This window comes from Carcharhinus amblyrhynchos, chromosome 16 (assembly GCF_965287045.1).
Source record: "Carcharhinus amblyrhynchos chromosome 16, sCarAmb.v2.hapA, whole genome shotgun sequence".
NCBI classification, from domain to species: domain Eukaryota; kingdom Metazoa; phylum Chordata; class Chondrichthyes; order Carcharhiniformes; family Carcharhinidae; genus Carcharhinus; species Carcharhinus amblyrhynchos.
The window spans coordinates 51,079,296-51,098,632 of record NC_137339.1 but is presented as its reverse complement, the minus strand read 5'-3'; the positions used below and the strand labels follow the sequence as shown (position 1 = coordinate 51,098,632).

General features: G+C 42.1%; 1 protein-coding gene across 2 annotated transcripts in view; it reads left to right on the top strand.

Moving 5' to 3' along the window:
- Positions 1–5,906: 5,906 nt before the first annotated feature.
- The window catches only part of LOC145354007 (bactericidal permeability-increasing protein-like), a 33,999-nt gene continuing 20,568 nt past the window's right edge, over positions 5,907–19,337 (top strand). Inside the window, exons 1-5 of one of the 2 annotated variants that reach the window (XM_080205082.1) lie at positions 5,907–6,053; positions 7,273–7,434; positions 11,411–11,525; positions 17,751–17,879; positions 18,579–18,734. In XM_080205082.1, coding sequence (XP_080061208.1) covers positions 7,332–7,434; positions 11,411–11,525; positions 17,751–17,879; positions 18,579–18,734 — 503 coding nt within the window. In that variant the 5' untranslated portion in view covers positions 5,907–6,053; positions 7,273–7,331. Of the gene's footprint in view, positions 6,054–6,893; positions 6,996–7,272; positions 7,435–11,410; positions 11,526–17,750; positions 17,880–18,578; positions 18,735–19,337 lie in introns of those variants that run through there. The other variant, XM_080205083.1, reaches the window with a different exon arrangement.

The window sequence follows — 19,337 nt, the reverse complement described above, 5'->3', positions numbered from 1 at the left end:
AGGAGTGAAAGTAATAGGGTAATTGTTATGGGGGACTTTAACTTTACTAATATTGATTGGAATAGCTATAGCTGTAGCTCATTAGAGGGGTCAGTTTTTGTGCAAAGCGTGCAGGAAGGTTTTTTGACTCAGTATGTTGATAGGCCAACTAGAGGTGAGGCTATATTGGATTTGGTGCTGGGAAATGAGCCAGACCAGGTGCTAGACTTGGAAGTTGGTGTGCATTTTGGTGATAGTGACCACAATTCGGTTACATTCACGTTAGTGATGGAAAGGGATAGGCATGAACCTCGGGTCAGTAGTTTTAGCTGGGGGAAGGGTAATTATGAGGCTATTAGGAGAGAATTAGGAAGCATAGGTTGGACCAGGAGACTACAGGGTCTCGGAACGTCCAAAATGTGGAGTTTTTTCAAGGAGCAGCTACTGCGAGTCCTTGATATGTATGTCCCTGTCAGGCAAGGAGGAATTGGTCGAGCTAGGGAACCGTGGTGCACTAAGAAAGTTGGTTTGCTGGTTAAAAAGAAAAAGGAGGCTTATGTCTGGATGAGACTTGAGGGCTCAGGTAGTGCACTAGAAAGCTTTAGATTGGCTAGGAGGGAGTTAAAGAGTGAGTTAAGAAGGGCTAAAAGAGGACGTGAGAAGACTTTGGCTGATAGGATTAAGGAGAATCCTAAGGCGTTCTATAGATATGTTAAGAACAGAAGGTTGGTTAGGGCAAGATTAGGGCCAGTTAGAGACAGCAGTGGGAATTTGTATGTGGAGCCGGAAGAGATTGGAGAGGCATTGAACCAATATTTCTCTTCGGTGTTCACGCAGGGGGACATAAATGTAGCTGTGGAGAACACTGGGTTACAGGGTTGTAAACTGGACAGTATTGCAGTTGATAAGGAGGATGTGCTAGATATTCTTGAGGGTTTGAAAATAGATAAGTCCCCTGGGCCGGACGGGATTTACCCTAGGATTCTCTGGGAGGCAAGAGAGGCGATTGCAGAGCCTCTGGCTCTGATCTTCAGGTCGTCGTTGGTCACAGGTATAGTGCCAGAAGATTGGAGGATAGCGAATGTTGTCCCATTGTTTAAGAAGGGGAACAGAGACTTCCCCGGGAATTATAGACCGGTGAGTCTTACTTCTGTTGTGGGTAAGGTTTTAGAAAAAATTATTAGGGATAGGATTTATAGTTATTTGGAGAGTAATGAATTGATTGGAGATAGTCAGCATGGTTTTGTGGAGGGTAGGTCGTGCCTTACTAACCTTATTGAGTTTTTTGAGAAAGTGACCAAAGAGGTGGATGGGGGTAAGGCAGTTGACGTGGTATATATGGACTTTAGTAAGGCGTTTGATAAGGTTCACCATGGAAGGCTTCTGCAGAAAATGCAGATGTATGGGATTGAGGGTGATTTAGGTAATTGGATCAGGAATTGGCTGGCGGATAGGAGACAGAGGGTGGTGGTTGATGGTAAGTATTCATCATGGAGTTCAGTTACGAGTGGTGTGCCTCAGGGATCTGTTTTGGGGCCACTGCTGTTTGTAATTTTTATAAATGATCTGGATGAGGGTATAGTTGGGTGGATTAGTAAATTTGCTGATGACACCAAAGTCAGAGGTGTGGTAGATAGTGAGGAAGGGTGTCATAGTTTGCAGGGAGACTTGGACAAGTTGCAGAGCTGGGCCGAGAGGTGGCGGATGGAGTTTAATGTGGAAAAGTGTGAGGTAATTCACTTTGGCAGGAATAACAGATGTGTAGAGTATAGGGTTAACGGTAGGACTCTGAATAGTGTGGACGAACAGAGGGATCTAGGTGTATGTGTACATAGATCCCTGAAAGTTGGGAATCAAGTAGATAGGGTTGTTAGGAAGGCATACGGTGTCTTGGCATTTATTGGTAGGGGGATTGAATTTAGGAGCCGCAGCGTCATGTTGCAACTGTACAAGACTCTGGTGCGGCCGCACTTGGAATATTGTGTGCCGTTCTGGTCCCCACATTATAGGAAGGATGTGGAGGCTTTGGAGAGGGTGCAGAGGAGGTTTACCAGGATGTAGCCTGGTATGGAGGGGAGGTCCTATGAGGAGAGACTATGGGATTTGGGGTTGTTTTCGCTGGAAAGAAGGCGGCTAAGAGGGGACCTTATTGAAACATATAAGATGATTAGAGGTTTAGATAGGGTGGATAGTGATAGCCTTTTTCCTCAGATGGAGAAAGCTAGCACGAGGGGGCATAGCTTTAAATTAAGGGGTGGTAGTTATAGGACGGATGTCAGGGGTAGGTTCTTTACCCAGAGGGTGGTGAGGGATTGGAATGCCCTGCCTGCTGCAGTTGTAAATGCGCCTAGTTTGGGGGCGTTTAAGAGATCCGTGGATAGGTTTATGGATGGAAAGGGATTGGTTTAGGTTAGAGGGTCATTGCTTTTTAACTGGTCGGCGCAACATCATGGGCCGAAGGGCCTGTTCTGTGCTGTAATGTTCTATGTTCTATGTTCACGCTATTTGTACCTAATTGATATTAGGATATTTGAAATCTCCAATTATTACTGTCCTATTGATGTTGTAGTCGGAGAGAGTTGTCTCCTTGGGTACACTTACTACTTTGAAAAATCTGCCCCTTGTATAGACCCTCTGCTAAGTCACTGGCTGGTTTAGCTTCCTGTTACATAATTAACACCAATTGAACCAACTATTCTCAGCTGATTGGCTGATAACTGCCACTCTCAGGCAGTTTGCTGTGTAACAAGTTAGTCTAGTCAAATCTCCTAATCTACATTAAAACCTGAGAAAGATTTACCAGAATTTACCACGTGAACCTAATTCACTCGGTCACCATCTCACTCAGATATAATCTCCTGAGATTAAAATCTCATAAAAGATGGAAAGTCGGACTGAGCTGCACTCCCTCAGTCTGTCCCTCAGTGTGTCTGATCAGTGTAAAAGAATTTGTAGCCAAAACTTGTATTAGAATGTGTGTAAAAGAACTGTACGAAACTTGTATTAGAATGTTTCTCTTATTGTAAAAGAATTGTAGCTGAAACTTGTATTAGAATGTTTTTCTTGAAGTAGATTTAGGATGGGTGATGGGATAAAACTAGTATAGTTAATCAGCTCAATGTGTGTGACTTAATGTAATTAAGTATAACTGATATAATCAATGCATGTGATCCAATGAAGATAGTATAGTAATCACTCATTTGTGAATGTAAATAGTAGCCACTTGGGAGAACAATGGACACTGCCCAGTTGTCCAACTTGATCTGTGACAGTAGCAAAAGAGAGAATAAAGTCAGCATGTTTTTCTTTACTATTCAGCTTGAGCTAGTTAAACTATGATTGGTAGGTAAGCAGAATGGTCTAGACAAGGGAAAAGGTTTAACCACCATGGTTTCAAAAAGCAAACAGAGGTAACAATGAATGACCAATCTCAAGCAAGATAGATAAAGGGTCGACCCAGAAACAATGGTGGCTAAACAAGATTGAATTTTGAAAGAAAGATAAGAGTCTTGAGATATGGGACTGTAAGGTGTATAAAAAGACTGTAAGCAGAATGGTTCAGTGGAATGTTCCGGACATCCCGGCTTTATTCTCTTGTGCTGGAAAATAAAGTCTACTGCTTGGAGGATTACAACTCAGACTCTCTGTTTCAGTCGGGTTAAATAAGTTGTTGTCTTGGGGAACCACGACATCAGGTGATGTGCCTTTTATCTCTAGAGTGGGTTTGAACCCATGACAATCATCTCGGGTAAAATGTTAGAGCTGACAATTTATATCATAGCCAATGACCTTTAAGTTATGCATTCGTACACTGCAGGATTTCCTCTGGTCAATTGACTCCCATTCTCTCTGTCCATGGGAGATTAGTGCTGTAAGCACAGGGTCACTTATTCCTATTGTTTCACATTAGGTTATACAATTCAGCATTTCATTTCCTGCACAAATATCAGATTCACTGCTCTGTATATCAAATTCTCCAGGGAGAAAATTTGAGTAAATTGTTGCTATAAAAAGCACACTAGTCAAATCAAGCATCACAAAGAGGAAATGTATGTTTCACGAGCAGATTCTGAAATGACTGTTGCCACATTCCTGTTCAGGGTTTCCAAACTGCTGCCAGCAACAGACTACCACAATGTGCACTCATACAGCTGACTTAACAGTTTCAGCCCTGACCAGAATCAAGGGTGGATTAGGAAATCTTAAATGTACAAAGTGGGGCCTGTTGAAACAGGGCAAGTTATGAGCGAGACATAACAAGATGGTATGGAGTGTACCAGGTCTGTTGGAGTGTCCTGCAGCACAACTTTGATTGTATTGAATTGCATTTCCATGTGTCTCAGGAAAATGGCTTTGCTCATCGTTATTCTTCAATTCCGCCTGACACACCACCTTATCTGGTTATCCCAAAAAACACACAGGAACAGAAGCCACTCAGCCCTTTGAATCTCTTCCCCCATTCACCTAATTAGAAGGGAAAAGATACCTGGGAGTCTTGACAAGATAAATGTGCAGAAGATGTTTCCTCTTGTGGGAGAATTGAAAACTAGGGATCGCTGTTTAGAAATAAGGGGTCACTCATTTAAAATGGAGATGAGATGTTTTTTTATGAGGGTGCTGAATCTTTGGAACTCTCTCCCTGAAAAGGCAGAGGAAACAGATTCTTATATGTTTGTAAGGCAAGGGTGGATAGATTTTTGATAAGCAACGTGGTGATAGTTTATCGGAGTATATGGAATGCAGATCGGCTGTGATCTTACTGAACAGCGGATTAGTTGAGGGACTGAATGCACAATTCCTGCTTCTTTTTGCTATGTTTGTAATTAAATCATTACAGATCTGCATCTTAACTCCATTTCCATGTTTCCTTACAACACTTGCTGAATACGAATCCATGAAACTGAGCTTTGAACTTACCAATTGTTCTCCTCAACCCTGCACAAACACAGACACACCATTTTGGAGGTCTAGAGTTCCAGATTTTGTGTGTGCGTGTTTGTGTGCAGGGAATGAAATGTTTCTTGACAGTAACCATGAACTACTTCTAACTTAAGGTTATGCTCCCTTTTTTGGACTCCCCACCAGAGCAACAGGGGTGGCACTGTTGCCTCACAGCACCAAGTTCCATTCCAGCCTCGGGAGACTGTGTGGAATTTGTATGTTCTCCCTATGTCTGTGTGGGTTTCTTCTGGGTGCTCCAGTTTCCTCCCACACTACAAGATGTGCAGGTTAGGTGGACTAACTGTGGTAATTGGGATGCTGGGTTGCAGGGATAGGGAGGGGGAAATCAGAGTTTTTGCATATTTTTAAGGCAGAGATGAATAGTTTTTAGATAAGCAAGGTAGGATGCTCTTTCGGAGAGTCAGTGCAGAATCAATGGGCTGAATGACCTTTTACACTGTTGGGATACTTTTGAAGCAGTGATTCCAAACCACCAATCAAATTCTTTAATATAAATAAGAAAGCATTAAAAAGCAATAAAGAGTATGCAGCATTAATATTGCGTCCAGCTTCCTATTGTAGTCGCACTGCTTTATTCCTTCACAGCACACACACCTCAGTAAGTAAACAAAATAACACTTTGGAGGTTTCCAGCAATTACAGCACTAATTAAAACCTTTGATTAAAGCCACACAGCCTACACCTTGAAATATTGCCTGGGGCTGTGACACACAAGACCAGACAGAACCAGAATTTATCCTGAGATGTGAAGGTGAGAGACACTTTGCTTACACAAGTTTCCCACTTAATTTCAGATAGACATATAAATGCATAATGTTGGTGCTTTCCTTGCATAAGTGGGATTGGCAGCAATTCACAAACCACACATCCAATCCAGTCACTCAGCAATTTTTAAAATATTTAATTTAAGCATTATTATAAGATCATTATTATACGCCCTTTTCCTGCAACTTCCTCCTTAGATCTGTAAAGCAGGTAAACTGAAAACACACAGAGTCTCTGTGTTGTTCAGGAAGGACTGGTGGAGGCTGTCACAAGGAATGAGGAAGCTGCTTTCTCCAGGAACTATTACATTCTTTCATCGCCGGCAGAGACAGAATTAGTTTGTTCAGGTAACAGTCTACAACTCTCTTTTTTCTCTTGATTGTATTAATGATTTTCTGAACTACTTTATTCCCCTCAAACATCACCTTTATCCTATCTGATGGAATTAAGACATTGCCCCCTCCCCTAATTCATTCATTCTTCCCCACAAACACCAATTGTTACTCTCCTCCTTTTCCCTCACTCCTTTACAAGTGTTGAAAACCCACCCTTGGTATCACCCAATTGCTGTATCTTCATTAAACCTTATTGACTCTTTACAAGCCTAGTGATTAATGCATTTTAACTTTAGTCATTCAGCTATGTTTCTCAATTTAAAATAACAAGAAACAGCGCTGAGATACAAGCAAATTACTGCAGATGCTGGAATCTGAAACAAAAACAGAAAATGCTGGAAAATCTCAGCAGGTCTGAAGGCATCTACGGAGAGAGAATAGAACTAACGTTTCAAGTCTACATGATCCTTCATGATGAAAAGTCAGCGACTTGAAATGTTGACTCTGTCCACTTTGAAAAAACAGGGCTGGTTCAGTCAACTGAGGCAGAAGCAGCCCCAAGCAATAGAATAGTGTCTCATTCACCAGTAACAACAACATGCATTTGTTTCAGGAAAGAAAACCCTCAGAGCTCCACAGAGGAATGAGAGAAGCAAATACTGAGCCAAAGAAACTTGTTCAAATATGTGGGTTTTAAGAAGGTCTTAAATGGGAAGTTGAGGGGGGGGTGTAAAAAGGCGCTTTGGTAACTTAAAGTAAGACATCAATTATAAGGTAAGGAGAGTGTGTTTGCACAAGGGGCAACTGTTACAGGAACTTGAGAGAGGGGAGTGACTGGGATGTGTTGTGGATTTTTAAGCAGCTACTGAAACTATGGAGGGAAGAAACCATGGAGGGATTCAAAGCTGGGAATTAAAATTGTAAAACAAGCACAGGAAGTGGATGCCAATCTAGGTCAGTAAGGGAGAGCACGAGTGAATGGTAAGACCAAAGTTTATAAAGTGTGGAGGATAAAAGACCAGCCAAGAAATAGTTGGAATAAGTGAATCTAGAGGTGATAAAGTATCAGTGATCACCATGTGGAGAGAGATGTTACAAAGGTGGATGTAAAAGACGGAGAAAATCTGGGGTCAGGAGGCATTCATGCTGAGAAAGTGAACCAAACACTCAGAAGTCTAAAAGTGAAACTAACATATTCCTGTTACTTCCTTCTCAATACCGTCCTCTTCAGAAAAGCGCTGACGACCTTGATGTAGCACATATCAAACAAGAGTCCAGGTGACGGTGAAGATGGTCTGGATTGTTGCTGCCACTTTCCTCCTCTTCTCTTCATACACCTTGTGTACAAATCCAGGATTGAAAGTGAGAGTAACACAGAAAGCCTTGGAATATGGTAAGTGTGGATAAATAAGCCTATTAATCTATCTCTGTGGACTTTTCTTTTATAAATGTTGAAGGACTGAGCTTTTTTGGTGCATCACTATTTTATATTAGGTTTAGAAATGGAACTTATTTTGATGTCTCTGAGCTTCTTTTAATAAAATTATGTTGCAGATATTTTCCTAGTGTTGGCAATTCTTGATCTTGTCCAAATCTGAAAGAATCCATTTACTCTGAGTTATGCTTTCAAATCTATCAGCCTTCTCTGTTGTTCCTGACTGACCCCAAATGTGCAGGGCTTGATCCTGGACTTTGGTTTCTTGCCACATCCATGGTAATTCTAGGATGACCTTTCACTTTTGCAACATCATAATCTTGGCCCCTACGTTGCTCTCAATGCTGACAATAAAGTAAAGGGTTAACTCTAATGATGTTACTCAGCAAGTGCATGAAGAGCTGTCACTATACTGCCTGTCACTGAGAGAAGTGTGAAACACCTTAGAGAAGAGATATGGACATGTCCTGATGATCTGTAACCTTGCAATGTAAACTAAAGGTATGTTGAAAAGACTACTGCCACCAGCAAGATCTCTTCTAAAGTAAGAAACCACTGTGTCCTGAGACAACCCCACAATAATAGAGTGGTGACTCTAATCAATACTTCTATCACTGAGGCTTAATTTTTCAAATAGTCTTCTCCGTGGTTTGTAACAAAGTGAGAACATGACTGCCATATCCATTGCCCGTTTACAGTCTTGCCTCTTTTCATTCTACTTCTCTCAGGCTGCCTGTATCCTTCCACTATACTTCCTATACTCCTCTTTATACTGGCTCTGTATACCCCCTTGGTATCACTGTCTCCCTATACCCTTCAGTTTCACTGGCTCCCTATACCCCCTCGGTATCACTGTCTCCCTATACCCTTCAGTTTCACTGGCTCCCTATACCCCCTCAGTATCACTGGCTCCCTATATCCCTCGGTATCACTGGCTCCCTGTACGCCTCGGTATCACTGTCCCCTTATACCCCTCAGTTTCACTGGCTCTTTGTACCCCTCTATATCACAGATCCCGGCACCCCTCTGTATCACTGGCTCCCTATATCACTATGTATCATTAGCTCCCTATACTCCTCTGTGTCATTGGTTCCCTATACCCTACTGTGTCACTGGCTTCCAGCACCCCTCTGTAATGCTGGCTGTTGGCACACCTATAACCCTCTGTGCCACTGGCTCCCTGCACCTTTCTATGCCACTGGGTCCCTGCACCCCGGTTCTGGTTCCTGTGCCCTGTGCTATGTGGCTCTCGTAGAGCTCTGTAACCCACTTATCAATTACCTTTGAATGCTTGCATAACCTTCCAGCACCCTACCTTGGTGAACGATTTAAATATTGATCTTTTCTTATTTTCTTCACTCTTCTGACTTCTTAGTCCATGTTATAAGATCATATGACATAGGAGCAGAATTAGGCCACTCAGCCCATCGAGTCTACTCCACCATTCAATCATGGCTGATATTTTTCTCATCTTTATTCTCCTGCCATTTTCCCATAACCCCTGATCCCCTTATTAATCTACCTTTGTCTTAAAGCCAAGTCCCTTGTTCCCAGTTGGTGGCCTTGTTTGTAGCTACTATGTCCCTGCCAAGCATGCTGCAATTTTTTACCATTTAAATAATAGTCCATTTTGCTGTTATTCCTATCAATTGGATGACCTCACATTTACCAACATTGTACTCCATCTGCCAGTCCTCACCCACTCACTTAGACTATCTATATCCCTTTGCAGACTTTCAGCGTCCTCTGCACACAGTTAGGTTTCTGGCTTGTATGAATATGAAGTAGTGTACACCAGTGGCACTATTCTATAATTGTCTTTACTGATGTACAATTCATCAAGCTGCACTGGTGTGCATTCATAGGGACCAAAATCGGATACTGCATATTTATCTGATGTAACAAATACTCGTGAGGACTATTTTTATTGTCATTTACTAGTTCAGTGTTGTCCAATAGAAATTGCTGATTAATCACCTGATAGGCTACAGCAACATAATCCCCAGGAACTTATGTTACACCCAATGCAAGTCAAACTTTCATTAATATGAAACGTTTCTGTTTCTGTTTCTCTCCACTGACGCTGCCTGACCTGCTGAGTATGTGAATATTTCCAGCATTTTCTGTTTTTATGACAGCTAAACATACATTATGTATGTATATTTACTGGAATATCCAGCACCATTCAGTGACCAAGGGAGCATAGTTCACAATGATTGAGGAAAAAAATACTCTGGCATGCTGCTTTTCATCTGACCATTTTATCAAAAAATGTACAAAATAGTTGAGATTCCCTGTCCAACATGCAATAATGTGGAGATGCCAGTGTTGGACTGGGGTAAGCACCAGGTTAAAGTCCAACAGGTTTATTTGGTAGCACAAGCCATTAGCTTTCAGAGTGCTGCCCCTTCATCAGTTGAGTGACTACCAAATAACCCTGTTGGACTTTAACCTGGTGTTGTGAGACTTCTTACCGAACATGCAATTACTCATAGTTTATGTGTCACATCTGGATTCCCAATTCGCCACTTGTAGCTAATGTGCAAATTGTGTAACTAGGTTCACCATTGTGTACTTGGTTGGCAAAGAATATTTTCATACTTTTCCCTCCCACAAGACCACAGGGCTTAGCATCAACACAACATGTAGCAATACAACAGCTTTGTTGTAAGGTAGTTTGGTGTCTCACTAAGATGTCTGGAGGCTGTGTGGTTGAACATAAACCATTTACTGTTATCACACAGCTATATACATATCTCCAAGGTATATCCCTGTCTAAGTACTATCTTCATGCCTACTTCTCCCAGACTGTCTGTAAAACTTTAATTCGGCCACATCTGGAATATTGCGAACAGTTCTGGTCGCCAAACTACCAGAAGGACATGGATGCTTTGGAGAGAGTACAAAGAAGGTTTACCAGCTATGCCGGACTGGAGGGTGTTAGTTTTGAGGAGAGGTTGAATAAATTCGAGCTGTTTTCACTGGAAAGATGGAGGCTGATCTGATAGAAATCTACAAAATTATAAGAGGCATAGATAGGGTGGATAGCCAGAGTATTTTTCCCAGGGTGGAAAGGTCGACTAGAAGAGGGCACAGGTTTAAGGTGAGAGTAGTAAGTTTAGGGGAGATTTGCGGAGAACACAGAGAGTGGTGGGTGCCTGGAAAGCACTGCTAGTGAAGGTGGTGGAAGGAGGCATGTCAGCTAGATTCAAGGCATAACTTAATGGACACATGAATGGGAGATGAACAGAGGAATAGAAACCACATATCAGTGCAGGCTTGATGGGCTGAAGTGCTGTTCCTGTGTTGTTTTGTTCTTTGTTCTTTATACTGCTCTGTATCCTATCTACTGTCATGTGTCTCTCTACTTCATATTGTGCGTGATGCTGTTCTCCAGTTCCCATTAACACCTTTTACACTGAACACCCTTATAACCATACCACACAGGACTCGGGCGGGAGTAGATGTAGGTGTATGATGTGTAGCTGTCCCCACAACCACTTATGGAGGAGAGTGCTGGTATGGATTTTACTTTTTTATTTATTCATTCATTCATAGGATGAGGGCATTGCTGGCTGGGCCAACATTTTTCACCAATTCCTGAGGGCATTTTTAGAATCCTCCATATTGTCTGGGAGTCTGGAGGCACATGTAGGCCAGACCAGGAAAGGGTGGCAGATTTCCTTCCCTAAAGGACATTAGTGGACAAGATGGGTTTTTATGACAATCGACAATTGTTTTGTGGTCACCATTAGACTTTTAATTCCAGATTTTTATTGAATTCAAATTTCACCATCTGAACCTAGCTCCCCAGAGCATTACCCTGGGTCTCTGGATTACTAGTCCAATGACAAGACTACTATGCCACTGCCTCCCTTGGTCCACTGTGTCCTGGAAAGCTCTGGTATTTTTTAACATCTGGTTTGTCACACAGGCCGGCAGTTCGGGGTACAGGTGTTACAACAGAAGCTGCGGGAGATTCAGATTCCAGACGTCAGTGGTAAGGCACATGTGCCTGTGGTTGGCCGTGTCCGTTACCAAATCAGTGGGTGAGTACGTGGAGTGTTCTTCAGGAAAATGTATGAGGGTAATTTTGTTTCAGATTGACTATCACCATTTTGAATGAGTTTGAGGTTAAGCCCCCATTGTGGCTATTTTTCAGGTGCTTAGTGGCTTATCAAGTCCCTGGTGTGGTCAGCAGGAAGTGTTTGCACATTTCCACTTGGAACGCTACAGTCGCCTTGTTGAATAGGAACAAATAAAAGGTGTAATTTCCCCAATCCTATAACTCACCTTACGTCCTCTGTTCCTGCAAAAAGAGATTTTCAAAGCCAGCACAAATTAACAACTCTTAGATTCTAACAGCATATAAACAGGTACTCAGCCATTGTAGTCTTTGAAAGAGTTATCCAATTAGTCACACCCCTCCTGCTCTTTTCCCCATTATCCAGCATAGTTTTCCTGTTCAATTATGTATCCCATTCCCCTTTCAAAGCTCCTGTTGTATCGGCTCCCTCCAGGCAAACAGTTCGCTCATTGTTGTGCAAATACCTCCATCACATGTACAAGGCACTCCAGATCTTCCACCATTCACATGTGTAAAGACAAGAATCAATTAAAAGGGGAATTGACTTTCACACATCGATACAGGCAAGAGACACCATTTAGCACATCTTATCCTTTCGTAGAAACATGTGATCCTCTCCCTTCAGACCATCTATGAAATGGCTGTAGAAGTAAATTATAAGACCCCTTAAACCTGCTCCAGACAAACCACACTACCTTGTGTTTGAACAAGTATCGTAGAGATTCAGTAAAGACTTGATGGGCCTTTTGGCTAAGATCAAGTGTAGTATGGATATGCTGTACTTGGTTGAAGTCATTAGGTTACATTTTAGCTTCATTTGAAGCAATTTTTAAAAGCAGCATCTCGGTCTTTTGGCTAAGATGCAAATGAGATCAAGCCTTGGAGGAGGTGCTACACCTACTCCAATCAGCTTGGATCATGTAGATCAAGCCCAATACAGTAAGAAGTCTGACAACACCAGGTTTAAGTCCAACCGATTTATTTGATAGTAAACTCACAAGCTTTTGGGGTTTGCCCCTTTGTCAGATGAATGGAGAGTTCTGGTTGTGAGTGTGAGAGAGAGAGAGGTGAAGGCGAGTGTGAGAGAGGGAGAGGCGAAGGTTTAAATGTAAATGTGAGAGAGAAAGAGATGAAAATGTAAGTGTGTGTGTGAGAGATATATATATATATATGTAAGTGTGAGAGAGAGAGGTGAAGGTGTATGTGTGTGTGTGAGAGAGAGAGGTGAAGTGTGAGTGTGAGAGAGGGAGAGGCAAAGGGTTAAGTGTAAATGTGAGAAAGAGATGAAAATGTAAGTGTGTGTGAGAGAGAGGTGTAAGTGTGAGAGAGAGAGAGGTGAAGGTGTAAGTGTGAGAGAGAGAGAGAGGTGGAAGTGTGAGTGTGAGAGAAAGTATGAGTGTGAGAGAGAGAGGTGAAGGTGTGAGTGTGAGAGGGACGTGAGCGTGTGTTGTGTGTGTGTATATATTTGTTTTGAATGTCTGATATGAGGACCCAGCAATCCTTAGTGCAAAAGAAATTGTGAGCAAAGCAAGCATCGCTCCTCCCATTAAAAATGAAAAAAAGTAAGACTTAAATATTTTGTTGAATAAGAGAATGTTTCAATTGTGATAAATGTATGCGTAGAAGAAATAGAAAAGACTTCTGCATATTGTTGAAGAGGTTAAACGACAAGCAATTATGTAACAGATCAAAGGTACAAAAACAAAACTGTTCCTCAGGGGTTCTATCCATACTCTTGAGAGGTCCAAAGGGTTCCATGGCAGGGTAGTTTGCGAAACCCTGGTTTAAGTGGTGCTTTGGAGCCAGTCACAGGAGAGTCACCACTAACTATAGGATTACGTTTGGTTTGCGGCTGCCTGCAACCAGCAGCTAGACTTGTCAGAGAGATTTTGGGATTTTTCTCAAGAAAACTAGCCAGTTACTTTATTATCAGGACAAAAGTAGCCTCAAGCTCCACCTCCACTGGAGACCAAAGATCAGCTTTTGTCTCATTATCCTGGCTGTCAGCCACTTAGTACCACTCTCAACTGTGACACAAAGTTGTAAGTTTATTTCCTACTCCAGAGGTTTGACCACAAAACACAAGCAGACACTCCAGCGTAGTACTGAGGGAGAACTGCACTGTCCTTAAACTGAGTAACAATCAGTCCTCTCAGGTAGATGTAAAAAATCCCAAGCATTAGAAAAAGATTATCTGCTCATTATCAGGTTGCATTTGATTTAATCTTGTTGCGCACTGATTCGCTGCTTTGTTTTGTATATTGGAAACAATAACTATACTTTCAAAGTATTTCATCGGCTGTAAAGCTCTTTGGAACATCCTGATATCATAATAGGTTCTACATAAATGCAAATTCTTTCTTTAAAGATAGGAAGACATTGGAATTTTAATTTAACAATGCTGTCACTAAGTCAGGATAACCCCATTAATCAAAAGGTATTTCACCTACCTCTGCTTTTAGTCTACCTTTCCTCTGTACAAGAGGGAAAACAGAAAACTATGCCAGCTAACCTGATATAAGTCGTTGGGAAAATGCTATCATCTATTATTAAGAATGCACTTAGAAAGTCATAGTGTGGTCATACAAAGTCAACATGGTTTTTCAAGAGGGAAATCACATTTGACAGATCTATTAGAGTTTTATGAGGATGTAACTTAATATGGTAGGTAAAGGGAAACTAGCTTTGAATTTCCAAAAGGCATTCAATAAGTACGAAAGTTAATCTATAAGATAAGGGTTTATGGATTTGGCGTAAAATAGATGGATCGATATATATCTGTATCTATGTTGGGCAGCATGGTGGCACAGTGGTTAGCACTGCTGCCTCACTGTGTCGGGGACCTGAGTTCGATTCCCATCTTGGGTCACTGTCTGTGTGGAGTTTGCACATTCTCCCCGTTTCTGTGTGGGTTTCCTCCCACAGTCCAACGGTGTGTGGGTTAGATGAATTGGCTGTGCTAAATTGCCCCAGGGAGGTTAGTTAGGGTAAATGCATGCTTTTATGGGGTTAGGACCTGGGATTGTGGTCAGTGCAGAGTCGATGGGCCAAATGGTCTCCTTCTGTACTGTAGATTCTATGAGATAGCTAACAGGCAGGGAAAGTAGGAGTAAATGGGACATTTTCAAGTTGCCAGGCTGTGGCTGCGCCTGGGGCCTCAACTATTTACAATATGTATTAATGATTTAGATGAAGAGACAGAGAGTGTTGTATCTAAATTTGCTGATGACATAAAGCTCGGTGGAAATGAGGTGAGGAAGACACAAGGAGGCTGCAAAGGGATATTGATAGACTAAGTGGGCAGACAAGTTGGCAGGTGGAAAGGGATGTGAGGAAGTATAAGGTTAATCAGTTTGTTTGTAAGATTCTTTCCACTTAGAAAGGATAGCAGGACGAGAGGGAACAGCCTCAAGATAAGTGGGGGCGGGGGGCAACAGTTTATTTCAGAGTTGATGAGGAACTTCTTCACTCAAAGGGTGGTGAATCTCTGGAATTCTCTGCCTGTTGAAGTGGTGGAGGCTGCCTCACTAAATATATTTAAGTCACGGGTAGATAGGCCCGTCTGATAGACAAGGGAATTGAGGATTATGGGGAGAAAGCAGGAAAGTGGAACTGATCCACTTCAGATCAGCCATGATCTTATTGAATGGCGGGGCAGGCTCGAAGGCTAGATGGCCTACTCCTGCTCTTACTTCTTATGTTCTTATGTAACAGTAAAACAGAATATGCCTTAAAAGATAGGAAATTTGCAAACATTGATGTTCAGGAGGATTTGGATGTCCTCATACAATGAACACAAAGTTAGCATGCAGGTAGAGCAAGCAACCTGGAAGAGATATGGTATGTTGGCTTTTATTGCAAGGAGATTGGAGTGTATGAATAAGAAAATCTTGTTACTATTGCACAGGGCCTTGGCGAGAGCATGCTTTGAATACTGTGTGCAGTTTTGGTCTCTAACTTTAAAGTAGGATATACTTGCATTGAAGGTGATGGAATGAAGGTTCACTAGATTGATTCCTGGGATGAAAGGGTTGTCATAAAGTCATAAAGGTTTACAGTATGGAAACAGGCCCTTTGGCCCAACTTGTCCATGCTGCCCTTTTTTATTTAAAACCCCTAAGCTGATCCCAATTGTCCGCATTTGGCCCATATCCCTCGACACCCATTGTACCCATGTAACTATCTAAATGCTTTTGAAAAGACAAAACTGTACCCATCTCTACTACTACCTCTGGCAGCTTGTTCCAGACACCCTCTGTGTGAAAAAATTGCCCCTCTGGACACTTTTATATCTCTCCCCTCACCTTAAACCTAGTTTTAGAGTCCCCTACCTTTGGGAAAAGTATTGACTATCTAGCTGATCTGTGCCACTCATTACTTTATAGACCTCTATAAGATCATCCCTCAGTCTCCTAAGCCTTAGAGAAAATAGTCCCAGTGTATCCAGCCTCTCCTTATAAGGCAATCCATCAAGTCCTGGTAGCATCCTAGTAAATCTTCTCTGCACTCTTTCTAGTTTAATAATATCCTTTCTATAATAGGGTGACCAGAATTGCACACTTTATTCCAAGTGTGGCCTTACCAATGTCTTGTATAACTTCAACAAGACATTCCAACTCCTGTATTCAATGTTCCATGGATGAAACCAAGCATGCTGAATGCCTTCTTCTCCACTCTGTCCATCTGTGACTCCACTTTCAAGGATCTATGAACATTCTGTAGCTGTCCCCAATGCCCTACCATTAACTGAGTAAGTCTTGCCCTGGTTCAATCTACCAAAATGCATCACCTTGCATTTGTCTAAATTAAACATTTATCTTAAGATGTGAGGCTGAGAAATTTGGCCTAAACTCAAGTTTAGCAGAATAAAGGATCTGATTGAAACATTTAAGTTTCAGAAGGGCAGACAAAGAGGCTGTTTCTCTTGGCTGGCAAATGTCAAGCATGGGGGTTTCAGGTTAAGGGCTGAGATGAGGAAAGGTTTTATTTACTAACAGGATTGTGAATCTTTGGGCTTCCCTATTCTGGAGGATTCTGGGTGTTCATCATTAAATATATTTAAGGCTGACATAACTAGAGGTTCGTTCTTTTGGAACCAAACGATATGGGGAGGGTGTGGCAAAGTGCAATTGAGAGGAAGATCAGCCATGATCAAATGGAATGGTGGAGCATGCTCAATGGGCTGAATAGTCTACACCTGCTCTTATTTCTTATATTCACCACCCAGATTTGTAACTAACAGGGGAGTACAAATACAATAATATTTACTGGTAGATTAATGTTAGTCTGCATTTGGGAAAATACTGTTGATATAGGGATCCTGCCATGGAGGATTTGATTTGATTTATTATTGTCACATGTATTGATATACAGTGAAAAGTATTGTTCCTTGCTCTATAGAGACAAAGGATACCATTTGTAAAGAAGGAAAGGACAGTGTGCAGAATGTAGTGTTACAGTCATAGCTAGGGTGCAGAAAAAGATCAACTTATATAAGGTAGGCCCTTTTGAATGCCTGTTGGCAGCAGGGAAGAATTTGTTCTTGATTTCATTGGTACATGACCCCTCAGACTTTTGTATCTTTTTCCCAACAGAACAGGTGGAAGAAAGTATGTCCAGGATATGTGGGTTCTTGATTATGCTGGCTGCTTTAACGAGGCAGCAGGAAGTGTAGACAAAATCAATGGATGGGAATTTGGTTTGTGTGATGGACTGGGCTGTGTTCACAATCCTTTGTAGTTTTGGTCAGAGCAGGAATTATATGAAGCTGTGATACATCCAGAAAGGATGCTTTCTATGGTGCATCTGTGAAGGTTGGTGAGAGTCGTAGTGGACATACTGAATTTCCTTAGTCTCCCGAGAAAGTAGGGGCATTGATGGGCTTTCTTAACTGTAGCGTTGGTGTGGAGGGACCAGGACATGTTGGTGATCTGGACACTTAGAAACTTGAAGCTCTCGACCACTCCCAGTTAGTTTCCATTTATTGGGAAGGTGGGAATTTGTTGTGTAATGACATTGACCAAATTAGGATGTGTTTCAATGTGAGGTTGAGTTCACCTTTTAAGATGTATTTCTGGGAATAAGATTATAAAAATTACAACCTATTTTCTATTCCATGTAAATCAATTTACCCAGCTTTCTCAGACAGAAAGAAACAATAACATGTTGTGTAAAATGTTCTTTACAGGATGCACATTAACGATTTTGGTCTGCCTCAGTCGGCAATAGGATTCTATGCTGGGACTGGCATTAAGCTGTCTATTGACAATGCCTATATACGTGCAAGTGGACGCTGGAAAGTGAAGTACCTTTTTGTGTAAGTATTTAATCTTTGTTTTTCTGTCTCTTTCCTTCTGTTCCTCCTGAAGGGGCTGAAATATTCTGTGTTTTCTCTGACAAAGTGTCATGCAGACTCAAAATTTTGGCTCTGTTCTCTCTCCACAGACGCTGAGCTTTTGCCCCATTTTCTGTTTTTGTTTCAGACTCCACCATCTGCAGTATTTTTCTTTTATGTTGTGTGTGTGAGAAATGTCCCATGGTGCTATCAATCCCCTTGTAGCTCATCCAAAAGCCCCCTGAATGGTTTGCTCTCAAATCTGAGTGTGGAGCACTGATCAGGAGTGGTAACCTGGCTGATTTTATCCCTTTCAGGGCACACAAAACCCACTTTGTAACTCTCCTTTTGCTCAATGCTGGCCAGGATTGGATTTTTGGCTTTTTGGCTGTTTGGTTCAGGACTACATTGGAAGGTGCATTTGGAAACTATGGCCTAGATCTTAGCTTTTTCATCCTAGTTTATATTTTCATTAAAGTCAACAAAATTTATATGAGGCATGGCAACAAGGTAGATGCCCTTTGAGATGGCCGGGCAAGCCACCCAGTTCAGGATGCGCAACAACCAGCAACTGCCCCATCCCATGAACAGATAAAGAAAATAGAAACTCAGTTTGCTTTCTATCATTCCGTTTTCTAATGTATCCTTTCTCCATCTAAAGACTTGTGCTTGTGTCTACAGATCAGACAAGGGCTCGTTTGACCTCACGGTGAGTGGCCTGTCAATTTCAGAGATAATAGCAATGACCCGGGATGACACTGGCCGTCCTGCAGTGCACAGTGCTAGATGTGCAGCCAATGTTGGCAGCTTACACATCAAGTTTCATGGAGGAGCCAGGTAATGGTGCAGTAGTGCAGGAAATAAATGCATGTATCTGCACCCCCCCATCCCCTTCCACCCCACTGTGGACCCCCTCCCGTCCCGTCCCGTCCCGTCCCGTCCTCTCCTCTCCTCTCCTCTCCTCTCCTCTCCTCTCCCCTCCCCTCTCCTCTCCTCTCCTCTCCTTCCCCCGAGCCCCAATTCTCCCCACTTGCCCCTCTCTCTCCCCCCCGCCTTTTTCCCCATTTCCTCCTCATGACAAATTGTCTTCAGTTATCTAACTGCTGTTTGTGGGATCTTACTGTGTGTTAAATGGCCGCCAGTTAAAAAAGATAACTGCATTTCAGGAAGTACATCATTGACTGTGAAGAACTTTGGAACATCCTGAGGGTAGCAGGTGCTACATTAATACAAGTTTTTTCTTCTCTTCTACTTTTATGCTGCATTTTTAGTCACATAACATTCTTTCTCCTCCTGGCTAGCTTTGCTTATTCCTTATTTTAAAGTTTTTTTATTCACAGCATCCTGTTCCCAGCTGCTGAATGGTCTTGCTTCAGTTCCCAATATAATTTGCTAACATCCTGACAGTTATTGCAGTTCTGCTTTGGCCTCCAGTAACTG